The following is a 19,406-nucleotide window of genomic DNA, read 5'->3' on the forward strand; positions in this document are numbered from 1 at the left end:
TAGAGTGTATGTAAAAATAAAACGTATTTATTTTTAGTATTTGGCTCTAGATGGAAGTGTGAAGTTAAAAATAACTTCAGGAAAAAGGTTAAAGAAAGTTTAGGGTGCATGATAGTCTTAAAGCAGCAAACTCAGGTCTCCACTGAGAGCCACCCCTGCCAAGCATCACCCAAGTCCCTACTCACCCCTACAGCAGCACGTGACAACACAGGACATATGTCTGATCCACACAGAGCTTTCAGAGAAAATCTAGCATCAGGCAGACACACACACTTACAGACATGAAAACCAACAGCTTAACGGGGCTTCAGAATGGCACATATGTGAAACATCACCTTCAAGCTACACCGTATGCACAGCACATCTTAAATGCTGACGTGACAATTGAGCAGTCGGGCCTTTGTGAGATATCTCACATGGGTGGCAAAGCCTTTGCTCTCTTTGCTTCTTTCACCACTCTGGACATGAAGCCCCTCCTAGAGCCCATCAGGAGGTGAGGGTGTATTTGCTTCCATTTGGTGCTCACCTCACCACGTTGGAAGCTGTAGCTCTTGCTTTGTTAGGTGGGACAAGGAAAGGGCATGCATCACAAAAATTTCTGCCAGGAAACATCATGGTGACAACAGCTATCATTCTGGAAAAAAACAAGCTTCTTTCTTGAAAACAAATAGCACAAAAGGTATTCTTGCTACCCATCATGTACTCTTGCTTAAAACAAACTACTGGTGTAAACCAGCTCTTGAAATATCTGACACATCTTGATCCACAATGCAACAAGCCTCCCCTGGGAAAAGCTGCAAGCAATCTTCTGCCACAAAGAAGTCCCCATCACCTTGTTGACTGCATAACTCGGGAGCGATCGATCTCCGACACGGAACACCCATGTGTTACAAACATCAGCAGGAACCCGAGGAACCGGATCCGCTGGTGTAATTCCATCTCCCCTAGACTCACTATGGCATGTGCTGCAGATCACTGAACACCTGCAACACCATTTGAGAGATGATACTGTGGATTTAAGAAAGGGTTGATTTTGTCCCAATTTGGCTCAAAATACAAAACATTTTGAAATTCTGCAGAAACAGGTTTGCTCTTCACCTAACTCTAAGGGTTGGTCCATCTTATGAGAATAGTCTACAACCAACAGCCAGTGCTACATTTCCTGGAGCTGTGAGAGCTACCTGAGCTACATTCTGCCATCACTACACTGGAGCTGCTCTATGGTTTGGTTTGGGTTTTATTTATTAAGGCAGGGCCCTCTGAGTCACCCGAACTAGAAGGGGAAGAGAAGCCAGTCTGAGGTGAGAAAGCAGAGGAAAGAAAGAATGCAACGTTCACAGACTATTCTGTCACTGTCCAGGCTTGTTACAGAGGCAGCTCTTAAGCAGACTTCACAGAGAGGTGAGTGGAAGAAAGAAACTACTTTTGACAAATTATCTAAATGCACATACCATGCACCTTTATTTTTTCCTTCCAAAGAGAACTCTAAGTACTGTTTCCAACTGAGCAGAAAACCTCAAGCCATCAAGTCAGATTTCTAAAACACCAGTTCTGTATAATTTTTGATGAAAATTAATAAACAAACAAACAAAAAAAAAGCAATGTTCTTTCAAACACCTGAAGTTCCCTGGATATCCAAACTCTCTGGATAAAACCACCACTCCTCCTTTTATTCTCTGAAGTGACATTATCACTGTCCTGCTAAACCTGCATTCCTTAATTAGCTTTCACTGACAGTCCAGTTTTATACCAACTACAGCATCTTTTCCACACATGCACCTCTCTTTGGTAAGTACAATTAGTTGCTAATTCTACTCACTTCTAGAGGATAGTACAAGAAGATAAAGGAAGAGTAACTTCAGACTTCTACTGAAGAAACGACATTTATGGAAAATACCTATAAATCTGGAATTCTTTCAATACATATGAGAGAAAAAAACCTGTTCTAGTTAATAAACACTCAATAATTGCTCTATGACTATCTATATATTCTCATGTGTTATGTACATCTACACATACATTTTACTCTTGTTTCATCACCAGAGCTGGCTACTCAGAATGCCATTATGGAAAATATTTGTAACAGATCTTTTCTCCAGACCTGCTCCTTCCACTGTTCTTGGCACTAAAGGCTGGAAAAGTTTGTCTTGATAGTGGTTAAAGTCTGAATGAATAGCAAACCAGAGAATTCAATTCAAGTTCAACGCTGATTTAAAAACAAGTCATGGTCAGCTTTTTGTGTATCAAACCTGAACACATATTAGAGAGTCAGGACTAACATTTCGACGTCAATTTCTGCTAAATTTAAGTCATGCTCAAAGACAGAACACTTACAGCATCTACTGAACGTGACAGACTGCACTTCCATTGGAAACCAGGCACTTAATTTGTTAAGAAGAGATTAAAAATAATAATGTTCTTAGACAATAGCATCTGAGCACACACTCATTGCAGAGTGTTTATCCAAACTCAAAGCTGGGCCCAAAATCTTAGCACTATGGCATCTAAATGTACCTAATGTTTTCTTGAAATAAAACTAGGGTAAAACATCATATAGAGAATAAATTATATATTCACTGCTTAAATAAAAAAAAAATTAAAACCACTTAAAATGTTTAACAGGTAACCGGAAAATGAAGTAGATTTCACTAGAACATTTTTCCTACAGGCATTCAAGTAGGCTCTAAACTCCACCACAACACAAACACCTCTTTCTGTAGCAGAAGAAAACAAACACAATTATATGCAATTTCTAAAAATCACTCCTCACCAAACTGAAAAGGAAAATGTGCTTCACAATCATACTAGTGGAAACATCCCTAATATTCAGTTACTTACAGACTTGTTGACCAGCCTGCAAGATCTCCACTGTCCATGATAAGGTGATTTTCGTCCAAGAGGCCAAGGGGGCTGCTGGAGAATGCAGGTGTTGGGGACTGGGAAGAAAGAGAATCCATGCTCCCAGTTGGGGTGTCTTCTCTGGGAGAGCTGTGACTGTCAGCTAGGAAAGAGAGAACAAGTCAGGATAGTGAAGGAATTATCTCATAAAGCCAAATAGTCTGCCTTGGAGATAACGCCCTGAAATATGTAAGAGAAGAAACCTTTCTGTTCCATCTCCACTGGGTATTTTGGAGGACAAGAAATCTCCCAGTATTTCCCCAAAAGGTATCATTGCACAATTTCCCCCTACTGTTCTCACCAGGCTTTCTTCACATACAACATGTGTTGTGTTCCCAGTCCCGTTTCAGTTGTGTTTTATATGAATGAAAATGCTAAATTTTGGGGAGGTGTTTTTAGACAAAGGCAACACTTCTGATAAGAAAACAGTTTAGGCTATGCACATTTGCACATCTCCCTAAAAACAGTCTCTAAAGATAATTTAACATACATTTGAGTAAATGAGTGCTCTCAAATACAATAAGCACAAATCTTCTCAAACATGAAACAATGACATTTAGAAAGGTCAGAATAAGCAAGAGGTCTCTAACAAACACACAATACCCAAAAATGTTACTTTTATTACTCCTTTCTAATGGTGTTATTTTAAGAGAGTTCACTGTATTCTGATCTACTTGTTTTCTTAGGCTAATCTTAGGATATCACTTGAGAGGCAACATATTCAACATATTCAAATATGATTTATTAGGAAAACATTAAAGGAATAGCATTCCTATCCCAAGAACCATAAGATAAAGTTACCTCTGTGTCACAGAGGTTACTGCAAACCATGCTGACACATCAAGCCAAACAGCACATTCTTCACTGAAAAGCTCACCTTCACCCACCTAGCCTTTTCCTTTCAATCTTTATTTTTTAAACATCAGCTGTACATTTCATAAATTTGAAAGGAGGTGCATGAAATGAGGATGTTTGCAAGCATTAAAGTATCCAGCACAGCTAAGCCAGCAGTCTCAAATGGGGCCTGTAGCTGTTTTCAATATATTAATATTTAACAGTAATAAGGATCAATTCCAGCCACCCTTTACAAGGCTCCCTGCATCCCTTCCTCCATGCATCTTACTCCTAGTAGCACTCATGAACACAACCCATAAGCCTGCCAAATAACACCACCAGAAAAGGCTAGCATGCATTAGATACCACTGTCTTCACCATCTTTGTACAAGAGTTCTGCTCTTTTGGGGCCAAAAGTTTTTGGGGAAAGAAAATTAACAACTATGTCCTAACACAGCATCAAAACAATACAATCAAAAGCTGTTCAAATATCATGCTGTCTTACCAAGTTATATGTCCCATATATAGTAATATACAAGATGAAGTCCTGTACAACATTACTTTCTATTTCTAAATTAACTAGCATCTGCTCAGGGAACAACTGAGCTTAACTCTACTCCATCAACCTAAGCATTACTGTTGCAATCATTTAATTTATGATTTTTTTCTTAATTAATGAAAAGTTCAACACCACAGCAAAACAAATGCGGACAATGAAAAGCCACCTTTGATGGAAAAAATCCTCCTCATAACTCTGTCACAGCCTCAATTTCTTCTGCTACAATAGCTCAGAGTTAGCAAAGCCCTCAGCTGCTTCCCCAGCCATCTCATCCTCACCCCCATCCCCTCCCAGCAGCTCTGAGAGAACAACTTCCCTAGAGAGTAAAATGACATACAACTGAAAACAGTGAAATGATAAAAGTGATCATCTGGAAATTTCTCCCCAAGCAGCTGCTAATTTAAGGATCTAAATTAGCCCGTAGCACCAAAGTGTGATATGCTCTGAGGAGGAGAACATTACCTGGGAAAATGAGTCACTTGCACTGTGGCAATCCTGCTCACCTGGCACCTCCCCACTGCACCAAGGCCACGGTGCTGCTGCTACACATTTACAGAACATGAGAATCACAGGAGTGTCAGGTAAAAACTAATTCATTACATCTAATTTGCAGATGTATGTGTCACAGTGATAAACATCTGAAAGATCAGACAGTGGTACTGCAACCTTACTTTCTCAATTCCTTAGAACTGGAGTTAAGTCCTTTTAATCCATCCCAATTTCCTTCCAAAGCAGTAGTAGTAGCACAGTCTAGATTATCAAACAACATATACCATATTAGAAGGTCACATTTACCTTAACCATTCACTCAGCATTACTAAAACACATTTGAAAGGAATATTAATCTGGTTCTTAATATTACAAATATGACCAGCTCACAGCACCCCCTTACAGAATGCAGAGGATATTCTGTTGAATTGTTTCCCAGAACACACAAAAGCAGTTAAACCCCAAAACACTGAACACTTCAGTCACGCACAGCAGAGTCAACACTGGAGACTGTAGTATACAGGCAATCATGTTTGACATTATCTTAAATTAAACTGTGTGTTAAATCTTTCCTCAAATTTTACTTCTTCCTTCCTGAGCCAGTATTTTCTCACAGTCTGTACTGCACTGAACTCCCAAAACTAAGACTGGGTTTTGCACAGTAAAAACAAATCAGGTATTTAAACAGGAAAACGCCTGCTAAATTCTATGGGATTAAGTAAAAACCCTCTAAAAACATGTTCAAAGACACTTTACATTTCTGATGTCTTCAGTTATCTCCTTTTGTAAAGTAAAACAATATTTTTATTCAGGAAGAGGCAATTCTGTATAACGACAAATACAGATGACTAATGACCATCTAGCACATTTTCATTATTAAAAACAATATATGCTCCAAACCTAAATCCTCAAAATATAGGGTCATTGCTATGATTGCAACAGCACAAAGACCTCACCCTGTATGTCAGTGCCAAAAGTTCTGCTAACTTAAGAAATTACAGTAAGTCCTGTGCATGGCAGAGGCAACAGAACTGTGCCTCATTATCTCTTCATTCAGCTTAATAACCTGCTTTTGATTAATGCCCATTTCATATTGGGGTCAAACTACATCTTCCAAATAGTCATTGTCTGAAAACATCAGCAGATGATAAAGGGAATGAAGAATCAATTGGTTACTAATTAACAGACTTGCCAATCAATGCATGCACCTTCACTTTGTTAGGCTTTATTTTCAGGCATGACCCATGTAATATGCGCTACTAATTATTATACTACCTCTCATATCAGGTTTCTGTGCTGTGTGACAGTATTTCACTGATCTCCTTTTTAAGTTTTACACCAAATCTCTTACTGGAGGGAGGGATTTTGCAGCTGTGGAATCACATACCTGGTTTATAAAGCTGTTACAATTTCCCAGTGTTGTCTCTGAAGAGGCTACATGAGATGTGATTCTATGGGGTTTTGCTGTGGTTCCATCAGAATGACATTAATTCCACTGCTTACCCATACTCATCAGTCCCATTTGTACATCCAGGGCTGGCACTTGTTTTAGCCATTAATGTAAGTTAATAATATGATGAGTTGATTGGCCTCTGTGACCAACAGACTTAGGAGAGTCATTGTTTCCAAGGATATGCTCCTTTCTGTAATTCTGGGCTATGTTTTCCCTCTAAAATCTCTACATTTGTTTCTCAATACAACTACATTTATTTTGTTTGAATGGGTGCAGCTTAGCACACAACCATAATCCTACTGCCTGTTATTATTTGCAAGTCTCCTAACTTTGTCTCATGTGCAAATATATTGTCAAATATCTGTATTTACCTTTTTAAATACTGCTACATCATCAGCATTCCTCCAGTTGCTTCAACCTTCTTCAGCAAGCTACAAGATGTTTTAAAAATTAACATTGCCAAGCTACAGAACCTCATGACCAGAGACCTTTTTTCAGACAAGTTAGGTGACTTTGCATTATTCAAAATATTCACCTAGCAACAGACCTACCTGTGAACATCCATGTTTGATTACACATTGATTATCATAACTAAGTTCTTTTTGACACTTCTTCAGAACTTGTAACATACATTGACTTCTAGCTGTTTCCCCATTTTCCATCCCCTTGCCCTTTTCCTGCAGTTTGCTTTGTAGAACCAGTAAAGACCCTAAGCTGCTGGAGACCTGCCTTTTAAGTTTTGACATGTTTTGTTTCTTCAAGTGCATGTTAAGGACATTGCTGGAACTGAATCAGCTTTATGGGTTCCCTTTTACCTCAGAAGTCAGGGGCTCCTAATATTGATAGTCTAGTATATTTTACCACTTCTCTCCTCTCACTCCTCTTAATCTCCAGCATTGTTCTCCAGTGAGCAGCACTGTCAGGTCTCCCACTCCTATGAAAAAGCTGACTGCCACATTGGACTGACAGGTCGTTTCGAAGAGGAGCTCCAGAAACTTCCTACTCTTCTTTCCTACCACCTGAATTCTAATAAGCTCTTACCTTACAAAACATGCAAGATGTGACTGCCTTTAAAGCTCATTTATATTATTCTTTGAGCATACAGTCTGGTGTTCTTGGTGCCTTCACCTTCTCCTTCTAAAAATGTCAATCCCCCTCCTTTTTCTCTCATATTACACTCATTTTTGGGTGCCAAAGAGAGCCTGAACAGATGAAGGACATGAGGGTTCTCAGCACAAAAGCAGTAAGTCTATATGACATCTCACAAATTTCTGTCAACATTCCAGCCATCAACTCTTCACCTTCCCTTCGTCATATTTGTGGGAAGGCTCTGAGTGCCTTCAGCTTGGCCATCTTTCTAGAGCTGCCATCAAGCTGCTTCTACAATTCATGTCCCCATCCTACACAAATAGGTGTAAGATCCAATTTTACTATCAAGAGAGTTAAAACTTGTTTCACATTCTCACCACTTTTTGCATACTATTTAAATTTTTTGACTGCATGGATCCTTTTAAACTGTCATGTAAATGAACTTCTTGTTTCACTGATCTAATCACAACACTCATCCAAGCCTTTGAGCTTTCACTGTGCCTCTGCAACAGACAGCCTCTGCTCTGCCTTCATGGCTGTTCATGCTTCAGACCAGCTCCATCTTGAAAATAATAAATATCTTAAGCTGATCCTAACAATTTACTGGTGCGTCTAGCTGGTACTACTAACCCCTCAGTTTCTAACCCAAATATCCTCCTTCTTCCCCCCTTCCCTGCCTCATGTCACACTTTCTCATAATAAGATACCCCCAAAGTACCAGCACAGACTCACACCTACCTCATATGCAGCAAATACACAAAACCTTCAATTCCTTCTGCTTTTTATCTGAAGGAACTTCAGATAGTAAAAGCTCTCAGACCCTCCTTACCAGAAATCCGAACTAAGCTTCTACCTAACTGAGCATGACATGTCTCCCCACTGCCTTTTTTTCTCCTTTTTCCATCTGGCTAGTCTAAGAATATTTTTTGTTGGCATCCAAAGTTGAAAAAAAAACCCCGAAATACTTTGGCAGTGTCAATAATCAGATCCTTACTTTACTCTGAGAATTCTAAATAAGAAAAAAAGCATTTGTATTAAGGACGATGAAAAGCACAGAGTTAACACTATCACTTACTTGCTTAAGAGACAGTTTTCTTCCAACTTCAGCCTAAGTAAACTAATGAATTACATGTTTTAATGTTAAAAGCAAGACTAATCTTTAATGTCAACAGTACAACCAATGTCTACAGTTTAAGGGTAACCAGAAAATGAGAACAGTTTATGAAAGAGAATTTTTCTGGAGTAAATTAGGAATATGTAACTGTTTCTGTTGAGATACACAGAATATACCAAACAGCAGGGTCATATATGTTTTAAATGGTCATTGCATGGGCAAATTATGGTAAAATAAGAGGATAAAAATCCATCTCAACTTTGACACAAACAGTCATAGACAAGGGACGATGGGGACAATTACTGAGGAGAGTAAGTTAAAGATGCTGCAAAATCCCTGTTGCCACCTTCAAGTCTGCCATTTTCTGCATCAGGAGGTGGGGAGCAGCAGCTGCACTCTGTGCAGCCACCCATCCTCCCCCATCAGCATCACAGCTGCATCCCACTCTGAGACAGCAAACATTCCTTCCCCATAAATAGCTCATGTCCCACAATAATCCAGAAGTTCAACCAAGTAGAAAGTAGCTTTGCTTTTATACTAATTTATGGGTATGTACTATATTTTCATTTTAATAGGAATCTCAGATCGGGGACAGAAAAAAATATTGGTATCGTAAATACCCTTGATCAAGTAAGTATTTAGTTCCACGTGTTAGATCTTCAGCATCTACAGAAAACAGACACAAAAAGCATAACCAAAGTTTCCTCACACAGTTAATGAATCCTTAAATGATCCCATGAAGTGATGTACCATCTAGTCTGGAAAGAATTCAGCCATTCCTGGAAAGCTAGAAGCAAGTCCATTGAAGAAAGTTTTCTGTGATAGCCATCAGAGGAATCTGCAGTCAAGAAGAGCCTTTTCTAGGTGCAGGGCTGCCCTCTTTATTCACTGTTTACTGTACCACTCATCCTGTGGTAGGGAAACACCAGGGGCACTCAGATATTCTTCTACTTCTTCCAACTTTAAAAAGTTTTCTGAATTAATGAAGCCAAGTCATCTGTTTCTCAGTAAATTAAGAAGCTGTGTACTTTCATTTGTCATGCCACTAAAACTGGTGAATTGTTTATTACCTCCAGACCACAGAATCTGCTTTTTTAAACAAGCAGTTTCCAAATCAAGGTGAAAGTGTGATTGCAAGCTATTAGTGACCTATAATTTGGTTTAAAAAGTAACCATAGTGAATGCTAAAACTAAACAAGAGAATTATTTCAGTGCTCCTGAATAATGGGTATTTTGGAGGTCAGATTCCTGTAAAAACTCAGAAAAACAGATTTGTACTACCACATTCCTTTACCCAAAAGTACCCATTAATAACCCAGAGTGTAGCAAACCCTATACAAAACAGCCCTGCCCTGGTATGCAGTTAGTTCTTACATAAATTTAGACATCAGAGACTCATCCAGCCTCAAGCCAGCAGAACAAATGGACAGCAGACAACCCCCATTCCCATCAGTTTCATGCTGTCACATAGAATACATGCAGCAAGAATCTGATCCCTGCTCCAGCTACTTTTTTTTCTCTCAGACAAAATAATTAACACAATTATTTGAGCTGACTAAAGGTTTTCCTAGATAAAGACAAACTTTCATATATTTTTCAAATGTGTGCATGTAGCAGCATGCATGTGTTAGGCCCAAAGTAGCTTTCCTGCAGCAAGGTTGTTTTCCCCAATTCCATAATGGTTCAGATACATCAGGAAAAAGGAGGAAGCTGTGCTAGACGGAATTTGCCTCAAGACTGGATGATGCAACTCAAGAATTGTAGCCAAAAGGCCACAAGGTGTTTGAGTTGGGGTTAGGAAAGGGAAAGAAATGTGCTCATCTGCAAGTTAACTAGAGGCAAGTGGAGTTTGGGGACCATCATCCTGTCCTGGTCTCCTCCGTTTTGATTTTTTTGTCCATTTTTAAAATGCAAAGTTCAATTTTTAACAAGCATCTTTCTAGAGATGCACTTACCCGGTATCATTAAACAATTAGCCTGTAAAAATTAAGCAATTATTTTAATTAATATCCCCCTTACTGCAGGCCACCTTTCAAAATCAGAAGAAATACTGCTCAAATTATTTCACATCAATAAAATCCAAAAAACACATAGCCATTCACTGAGCAATCTAAAACTAAAATGGGTAAAGAATCCCCATTTATTCCTCAAGCTGTGGAAAAACAGTTCAAGACAGTCACAGATACAATGTTGGGATGTTAATTAATTCACATAATTAAATTTTGAAACAACAGAAATCAGATACAAGCCTGCAGAGGGGTTCCTCTTTTGATTTGTGTACACCATGATAACAAGAGCAGTATCTAACCTCAACAATTACTCATTTTTACCAGAGCTGGCTTGGCAGGAAACCACACATGATCTCCAGCCTTACCAGCCTGGCCAGATGCCAACCAATTTCATGGTTGAAAAATGCAACGATGAACTGAAGCTACTTCCTAAAAATCCTGACAAATACTAAGATAAACAGACTGTCCCATTGCTTCCATAGCTTTTTTGGTAGCACTGAGTTTGGGTTTCCACCAGTCCAGGCAACATTAACCTATGGTCCAGGTCTGTACATACAGAAACATACAAGGTTGTTCCCTCTAGTTTAATCCATGAGAAGGAGAACTGTGAAAAACCAGAGCAGACCAAGAAGGGGTACAATCACCAGGCCTAAAATTTCCCTGAGTCAGAAGCACTTCTTAAATACCATCAAAAACTCCAAGTCCATGAAAATATTATTCCATTTCCTTTTCTGTTTGGCTGGCAATTCAGGCACCAAGAAGCTCGAAGGTGTGCCTGTAAGGGTGCTTCCACCCCCAAAATGTAAGGTGTTCAAAAGCTTTTTCCCTGAGCTGTCAAGCAGGGATAACATCATGCTGTTGTCTCCTTTTCTCTTGCTATTAAGCTTGTTTCACGTGCAGTCACTTCCTATGACTTCTTAAAAGAAGTTTCTCACCAATAATTCCACAACCTGTCCACTGACAAGGACTAACTGCTACCACATTGTGTATCTGATGGGTCTCTCACAAGAAAGCCACTCTGAAATATTTTCACTGTGCTGCTGACACTTGGCTGTGCCTCCTTTCTCGTTTTGTTCACCTCTCTCCTTTTGCCCTAGGAGTGACTTCAGTAGAGGAATGGATCAAGCAGGATACCCATGGCTTGTTGAAAAAACTACAGAAAACAAGATAAGCAGCCCTTAGGGGAAGTTTTGTCAGTTGTTTCAATTGAACGTCCAGGTGACAGGTTTGTTGATCTCCCCTAAGAACGCCTTCAATCTCCCTGTTGGTTCAGCAAGTCACAAAAACAGCTGGGAAGGAAAGAAGTGACAGCAATGTGATTCACCTTGCACTAAGTGCCACTTTTAAAAGAAGAAAACAGAAAATTAGAGAGAAAAAGAAGAGCAGATAGGACAAAAACTTCCAGAAGCTAACAGGCAAACAAGAAGACATTTTTTTCTGACTGAATCAAAAACACTGATAGAGTGGGAGCAAAACAAGAAGAGGAATATTTTCTAACTTGCATATCAGCCCTATAAAAAGTTCACCAGGTCTCCCTTGCAAGATCTCTGCTATTGTCACCAGTGAAGAGAAGCAAGAGCATGTGAGGAAACCCCTAATTCAGTGCAATGCATGTTCTCATCCATAGGAAGGTGACTGAAGAGCTGAAGTCCTTGCTCTACTTACACTCTTGTGTGCTGGGTGAAAGAATTTACTTTTACCAGTAGAGGTTGGCCAGGGCACAGCTGGCATGTAGTAAAGATATGTCAGTGACTTCCATGCCTGGGATTAATGGCTTTTAGCATGCCAAATTGGCCTTCTTACAGCATTATCTGCCCCTGTGTGTCTGTGTGCAGAAGGTAGAGAATTAAAGAGATGAAGGATTATTACAGGAGGTCAGAGATTTTAATAATGTGTGGCCTCAAGGAAAGACTGATCCTGTTCCTTCTTTCAATTCAGATTCTAGTTTTAAGTCTATTCAAGTTCCCTGTCCCTGCCCTCTGACTCCTGTTCTATGCATGTGTGTGAACACGTGGATGTGTTTACTTTGAACATTTCTACAGCCTCTAGATTTCTTACACTGAAAACAGACAAGCACTGGCAATGGAACTAAGGCAATTCTCACACCAGCCATGAAGATCTGATACACCTCATTCAACGAGATGGTAAAGTTAGGAAATGTTTACTACATCATGACACAAATTTGATTTTTGCTAGCAGCACAGCAAAAAGATTACTCACAGGGTTAAAATGACCAGATAATGTATACTGTGCATGCAAAGTATGCACCAAAATTATTCTGTATCTCTTAAAAAAAAAGAAAAAAGTACCTTCTGTGGACCAAGCAGAAGTCAACTCTGATAGGAAAACAGGACCCACAATTACATAGGAAAAGCTTTACCTTCACTGGCAGTAGCTCAAAAATACTTTTAAGTTTGTATAGCACACAGCCTACTTGGAGCCATCAGGTGGGAAAAGCTGTGATGAATCACATAGAATTGCAGGAGCTACTCTTGCAGCAAGATGAAATACAAACTGTCTGAAATTCCACATGGCAAACAGCAGTCATCCTGATCTTCCCCTTATGACTAACATTGGTGCATTTATTTTGTGACAGCATAGCTGTGTTCTGCTCAGCTGTTAACAATAGCTTTGTAAGCAAGTGTTGCAGGGCCTTATGGCTTTTTGATATGCCTATGTAGCTGTAGGGGCCTGAATATATGTATTGTTATAAAGGAGTCCTTGTGAATATATATATGTAGTGAGAGTCCTATGTATTAGATAGGTGGGTCCTGTTGCTCTGGATGAGCTACAGCTGTGGGATCCTTGGTTGGGTAGCAGCTGTAGCTCATGAAGGGCTCTGGGATAAAAGGGGGTTGGGTCGAGAGCCCAGGAGGAGCCCCTGTGGAAACCACGAGGAACTGTGCTGCAGAAAGGAGCTGCATAATAGGACCAGCAAGAAGGTATGGACTTTAAGATGGGACTCCAGAAATATGAAATACAATAAGATAACAACAACAATTGGTGACCCCGACGTGATAAAGAACATGCAGCCAAGGAGAAGGTATGGAATCCCCCGGACAGCCGAGAGCTGTGGCAGCCGGAGAGCTGGGACAGTGGAAGATAGGACAGCTGAGAGCTGTGGCAGCCTGGGAGCTGGGACAGATATGGATATTGTAACTGTGTAATTGAGAAATTGTTAAAAGAAAAGGGGGGAAATGTAGGGGCCTGAATATATGTATTAGGTATGGAATCCCCCGGACAGCCGAGAGCTGTGGCAGCCTGGGAGCTGGGACAGATATGGATATTGTAACTGTGTAATGGAGAAATTGTTAAAAGAAAAGGGGGGAAATGTAGGGGCCTGAATATATGTATTAGGTATGGAATCCCCCGGACAGCCGAGAGCTGTGGCAGCCTGAGAGCTGGGACAGATATGGATATTGTAACTGTGTAATGGAGAAATTGTTAAAAGAAAAGGGGGGAAATGTAGGGGCCTGAATATATGTATTGTTATAAAGGAGTCCTTGTGAATATATATATGTAGTGAGAGTCCTATGTATTAGATAGGTGGGTCCTGTTGCTCTGGATGAGCTACAGCTGTGGGATCCTTGGTTGGGTAGCAGCTGTAGCTCATGAAGGGCTCTGGGATAAAAGGGGGTTGGGTCGAGAGCCCAGGAGGAGCCCCTGTGGAAACCATGAGGAACTGTGCTGCAGAAAGGAGCTGCATAATAGGACCAGCAAGAAGGTATGGACTTTAAGATGGGACTCCAGAAATATGAAATACAATAAGATAACAACAACATGTAGCTGCTTTCCTTTCCATTTCCCCTACTACGTGCCAGGTTACAGAAACACTTCCAAGCAGCAAAGTCAGAAATAGAAAGAGTTCAAGGCCAGGTTTCACACCTGCAACCTTGCAGTTCTGGGCTGTTTCAGCCCTGAAGACCAGTCTCGTAAGTCCAAGGCTTCCTCTAACATCCAGGTTTTCTGCTCAGTAATTCCAAATGAAGTTTATGATTTTTTACTTGTGTTTGGGGCAGGAAGGGATGGGGGAGGAGTAGAGAGAGGGAATATTGCTATGTAGCCATTACACGCATCACATTTACTCTGATAAAGTAATTTAATTGAAAGACGTAATAATTCATGGAAATTAATTTATCACCCAAATTAAGACACTGTCTCACTCCAATGCCCACCAAAAAGTCAAGACCAGCTACTTCTATTCAACACTAACATACCATTCATAACTGTGTCGTGAAATACTTCAAAGGGCAATATAAGTTAGCACAAAGTTTTGAAGGGCTAAGTAGCTGTTCTAATTTCTATTTCTTTTCAAATTCTGCAGAAGAATCTGTTTTCTAAATCACTATAAATATAGTATTTAATTTACAGCAGCAGCAGCAGGCTATCAAAAACACCCTATATGATTGCAGAGTGAGGGGATAGGACACAAATGCCCTAAAAAAAGAACAATGCAGCCCCCCTTCAACACTAATGTGCTATGTACATGTACGTGCCAAGAAGAAATTTTGGCACCTAGAGAGTATTCAAAGAGAATAAGGCATCAGCAGGCCCTGTGGTTTAAGATGTAGATTCTGGTTTAGAAAACAAGTTGTTCTGTCATTGGACAAAGTGCTGCACATGACCCATTTCTCAACTCCAGGTGTGACTTATGCAACTTGTCCTGATTCTCTGCTCATCCTGGATGGGCTGCATTACACAGCCTACCTTACACAGGACTTTTCTTCCCATATTGCTCTAACAGCTCTGCAAAAATGGTTTAATAATCTCTAAGTCTCTGGCACTGAAAATACAAGAAAAAGAATGCATCAAACAAACAAAAGAAATCCCAAACCTGTTGCATTTGCTACGAGACAAGAAAGGTACATTAAAATTTAAATAAAATTGTAAGGGAACAAAATTTTAAATCTGCATTGCCCTCTAGGAGAAATGTAAACAGCAATCTCCTCTGATAGACGCTGACTGCCCAAATGGAAAATAAAGACCCTATGACATGTTTAGAACGGGATAAACAACTTCCAGTTCTAGCTAACAGTCTTTCCCTGTCTGCATAGAGAGACAGAGAGGCAATGAAAAGTCATTTGTACATAGCTGAGACTGTAAGTCATAGGAGTTTCTGCACTGCTATTCACTGTAAAGTTCATTCAGATAGTGAGAGGGAAAGAAGAAAGCAATTTCCATAGATTAAAAAAAACCCAAACCCAACAAAATAAAAAAAAAAAATTAAAACCATTAAAAACCCAAAACCAAACCAAATCAAACCAACCAAAATCAAAACCAACCTACCACTAAAAAACAAATCCCAAATCTTCATTTAGAAGGCTAAAAAACATGGGAAACGGTCTTAATGTAAATCTCAGACAAATCTGCATTTTGCTGAAATAAGAACTTTGGGTCTAGGCCACATAGCAAAGTAGCTCAGAGTTCCCCATTAGGTCCAGTTCTACTTAAGAAACTAGGATGTCAAAAAACTTCAGAGTGAAAATTTAGTACTTGGCTTACCACAGAGCAAAGAAGAAAGAAGTTGAAAGAAAAACAGACAGCATCATCTGTGATACAAGTCGGTCTTTCAGGAAACAAAGATCCTCATGGTAGTAAATATAATCCTTGAATTGTTTGCAAATAGGTTTAATCATCTAATTGCCATGTACAAGGAAGGAAAAATCTATGCACTATCAGAATTCAGTACAGCTAATTACCAGAAGGCAAAATAAAGATTTTTATCAAACGCAGTGTGTGTTGTTCAGCTATTATATCTATCAATATTTATATATCTTACAGCCCTTTCTGGGTGGTTGCTGCATACATTTTCTGTGCAGTCAAGAAGCTTCTCGACTGCTAACGTGCTTTTAAAAAGAAACCTGGCCCGAACCCCGCATTTCCAATTCAAGCAGTGGATTCTGAAGCCTGTTGACTCCCTGGAGCAGCTGATAGCTAAAGACTTGTTTCCGCTTTTCTAACAATTTCCTGGTTTGCATAACAATCCTAAAAGAAACACACTCGAGAAGTTTTCCAGCACAGAGATTTTGTCTCTGACATAGTTCTAGTTTCAAGGCATAGAGAATATTTATATACAATTACCATAACTTTAGAGATATATTTGTCTACAAATATATTTACATATAAATATGTATCAGCTGCTTGTTTAAAACAAGATTATGATAATTTTGCCATATCCAGGAAACACAAAACACTGGCTTGTGCCTGGTGCTTAACTCATGCCATTGTGAATGGGGGGGGGGGCGGGGGGGGAGGGAAGGGGTTTAATGTTTAATTTCCTGTTAAAAACACACACAGGATAAAATCTTCCAAAGAGCAGTTATAAAATATGCATTTGTTAGCCAAGAAACTAGGTAAATATGGAATGAAGCCCAGGCTCACTTCTATTCCTTCACCCCTCTGCAAAGAAGAAAGCAACTGAAGGCCACAGAGCGTGTTTGGAGGCACTGAGCTCTACTCAAGGACTAGGTAATTCATGAGCCTGGCTGATGCACAGAGCCTGCAGCCACTGGGGCAGTGGCTCAGAGCATGCAGTGACACAGCTGGGCTCCAGGCAGTGCTTGTGCATGGCACACGTGCCCGAGAGCCATTGTCCCAACCACTGCCCACTGTCCTGGCACAGCGGGCTGCTGAACAAGGAGAAGAGCCATCAGCATGTGGCCAGCAGCTACCAACAGCCTGAGGATGCTGCTACCTTTGGTAGTGGCTTTACAGACCACAGAGGGTATTTTTTCAGCAGTTACAAGGGGAAATGTTATTGCCAGATCCCACCGAAATTTCACCTGCAGCAGTTCAGCCTTCACTATGGTTTTAATATGAACCATGATGTACTAGGCTATTGCGCAGTTCAGCCCACTACAAATCCCAGACAAGCACCAAGGTTCTGCATGAAATAGAACTATTACAGCCTTTAACATTCCAGCTCTTTGCCAAGATGCCCAAATTAGACAAGAATATGGACTGCATTTTGGCAAAATAGAATTTTTATAACAGTTTTCAACAGTAACACTGTATTTTTGGCTCTCAGAATAAAAACCCACCAAGTGCTTTTTGTCTGCAGTGTTTGGGTCAAAGTCAACTCATCAGTGTGCACCTTGCTCCATGGAGTTTGAGAAGCTGTGGTACTTCTTGGGTCCTGCTAGGATTCACATTCAAAATAAGATGTGAGCAGCTCTGTGAGTGGCTTCAGTTTAGCTTTGTTTTTCAGATGAGGATAAATTTATTATTGCAGATGTAGCTCAAGAGCTTTCTTAGCTTTTGGGAGCATATTATTCAAATTAACACATCTTAAGCTTTTTAAGCAGATACCCCTAAACATCTTCTAGTAAAGGCATTTAGTTTCACATTTGATGCAAGAAAAGACAGACACAGACTTTGTATCTCTCTGGTGAATCAAATCCGATGACAGGAATGCTGAATTTCTTGCTGACTCTTTGCAAAACTGGCTTTGAAACTAAAAACAGTCCTGAGTTTATTTCTAAAAGCTGCACTTAACAGCTGTCATAGGTATTTATGTTCTTGTCTTATGAAACCAACCACTGTTAACCACTAATTTAGTGACAGTTCACCAGTGAATCTCTTACTACTGCATGACTCCAAAACCTTTCTGTTTATTTTCACTTGTTGTAACTGGACTTTGTGCCCTGATCCCATGGCTCCTCATGTGAAAAGACAATTGGCAAAAAACATTAGGAGAGAGAAAAGGAATAGGGTGGAGGAAAACTGTAACACAAAATGAGCCCTGACTTGCCTCCTCAGTACTGTACATACCCCCAAGCAACAAAATTACAGGAAAATTATTTTGGTTCTGGCCAACACTCAGAATACATAAGATGTTATTATACACCCTTTGCCTCAGTGTGTGTTGCTACTGCAGACTCCACGCAAAAGGAAGACTCTTCTTTTTTTTTTTCCACTGCTTTTCAGTGGTAAGGCAAGTTGACAAGTATTTACTGCTAGTTACAGCAAGGTATTAAAGATTCAAGTGAAGTAGTGGTATTCTCCAGTGCCGTGGTGACCTGAGCCTTTAATCCAGACAAATTTAACTGTAAAGTGCATTAGCTCTTCTCATAAAAGATTTGCTTTAATTTTAGTTCTCTCTCCATTTATCTTATGGCTGTGTAATCTTCAGTAGAGGTCAAAGAGATTTCCCCAAAGAAACAGGAGCTGCTTTTTTTTTAGAGGAGAAAAGCATATTTAAAACAGTCCGTCCTACTTTTAACCGTAAGTCACAGGACAGTACTCCCTGCTGTCCTCTCTCTGCAGCTCTTCTTTGCATGTTCCAAAGCAATTAAAGCAGCGTGCATGTGCATCCACACATGTATACAAATGAAACATGAAATGAAAACACCTCCTGGAGATAGGATACACAGCCCATCTGATGCAGGACTGAAATTATTACTAACATCTTACCATCATCCAACTCCAGGCAGAGATTGTAAACAGCCAGAGGCCTCTTAATACGCTGTCCTTGTCTTCTTGACTGCCTTGGTGGGGCATTTGGAGGAGATACTGACATAGAGATTGGCTCAGGGAAAGTAGCATCAGGCAGGGTTTTGAAAATCTGCAATCAAGAACACAAAGGGTGTTAATTATTTATCATGACGAGCAACCTGTGCAATGCAACTGTAAACCATTATCAAACAACATTTGTTTTGGATTTCATTCAAAGCAGACAGGAGCCAAAAAATCCATTCCTTCAAGTTTGGGAGTATGCCGTGGGTTTTTAATGAGTGCTTTAAAAATAAATAAATAAATAGATAGATAAATATAATATGGAAATAACCAATAGCACTGTCTACCCATTAACCAAGCTGCCAATCAGTTAATTCAAACACAAAACATTTGCAGCCACACTTACCAGCTAGGATGGAGGGGAAGGAAAAAATGAAAGATACTAACTTAGGAACCAGTAACCAAAATGCTTTATAGCTTTAGCTAGAACCTGTAACGTTTCCAGAA

The 19,406-nt window shown here is 39.9% G+C and overlaps 1 protein-coding gene across 1 annotated transcript in view; it reads right to left on the bottom strand.

The window, feature by feature from the left end:
* The window catches only part of ARHGAP10 (Rho GTPase activating protein 10), a 139,614-nt gene that overhangs the window by 16,995 nt on the left and 103,213 nt on the right, over nucleotides 1-19,406 (bottom strand). The window contains exons 19-20 of the mRNA XM_059470893.1: nucleotides 18,858-19,008; nucleotides 2,839-3,001 (exon numbers count right to left, since the gene is read on the bottom strand). Coding sequence (XP_059326876.1) covers nucleotides 2,839-3,001; nucleotides 18,858-19,008 — 314 coding nt within the window. The remainder of the gene's footprint in view (nucleotides 1-2,838; nucleotides 3,002-18,857; nucleotides 19,009-19,406) is intronic.

This window comes from Ammospiza nelsoni, chromosome 4, assembly GCF_027579445.1.
Source record: "Ammospiza nelsoni isolate bAmmNel1 chromosome 4, bAmmNel1.pri, whole genome shotgun sequence".
Lineage (NCBI taxonomy): Eukaryota > Metazoa > Chordata > Aves > Passeriformes > Passerellidae > Ammospiza > Ammospiza nelsoni.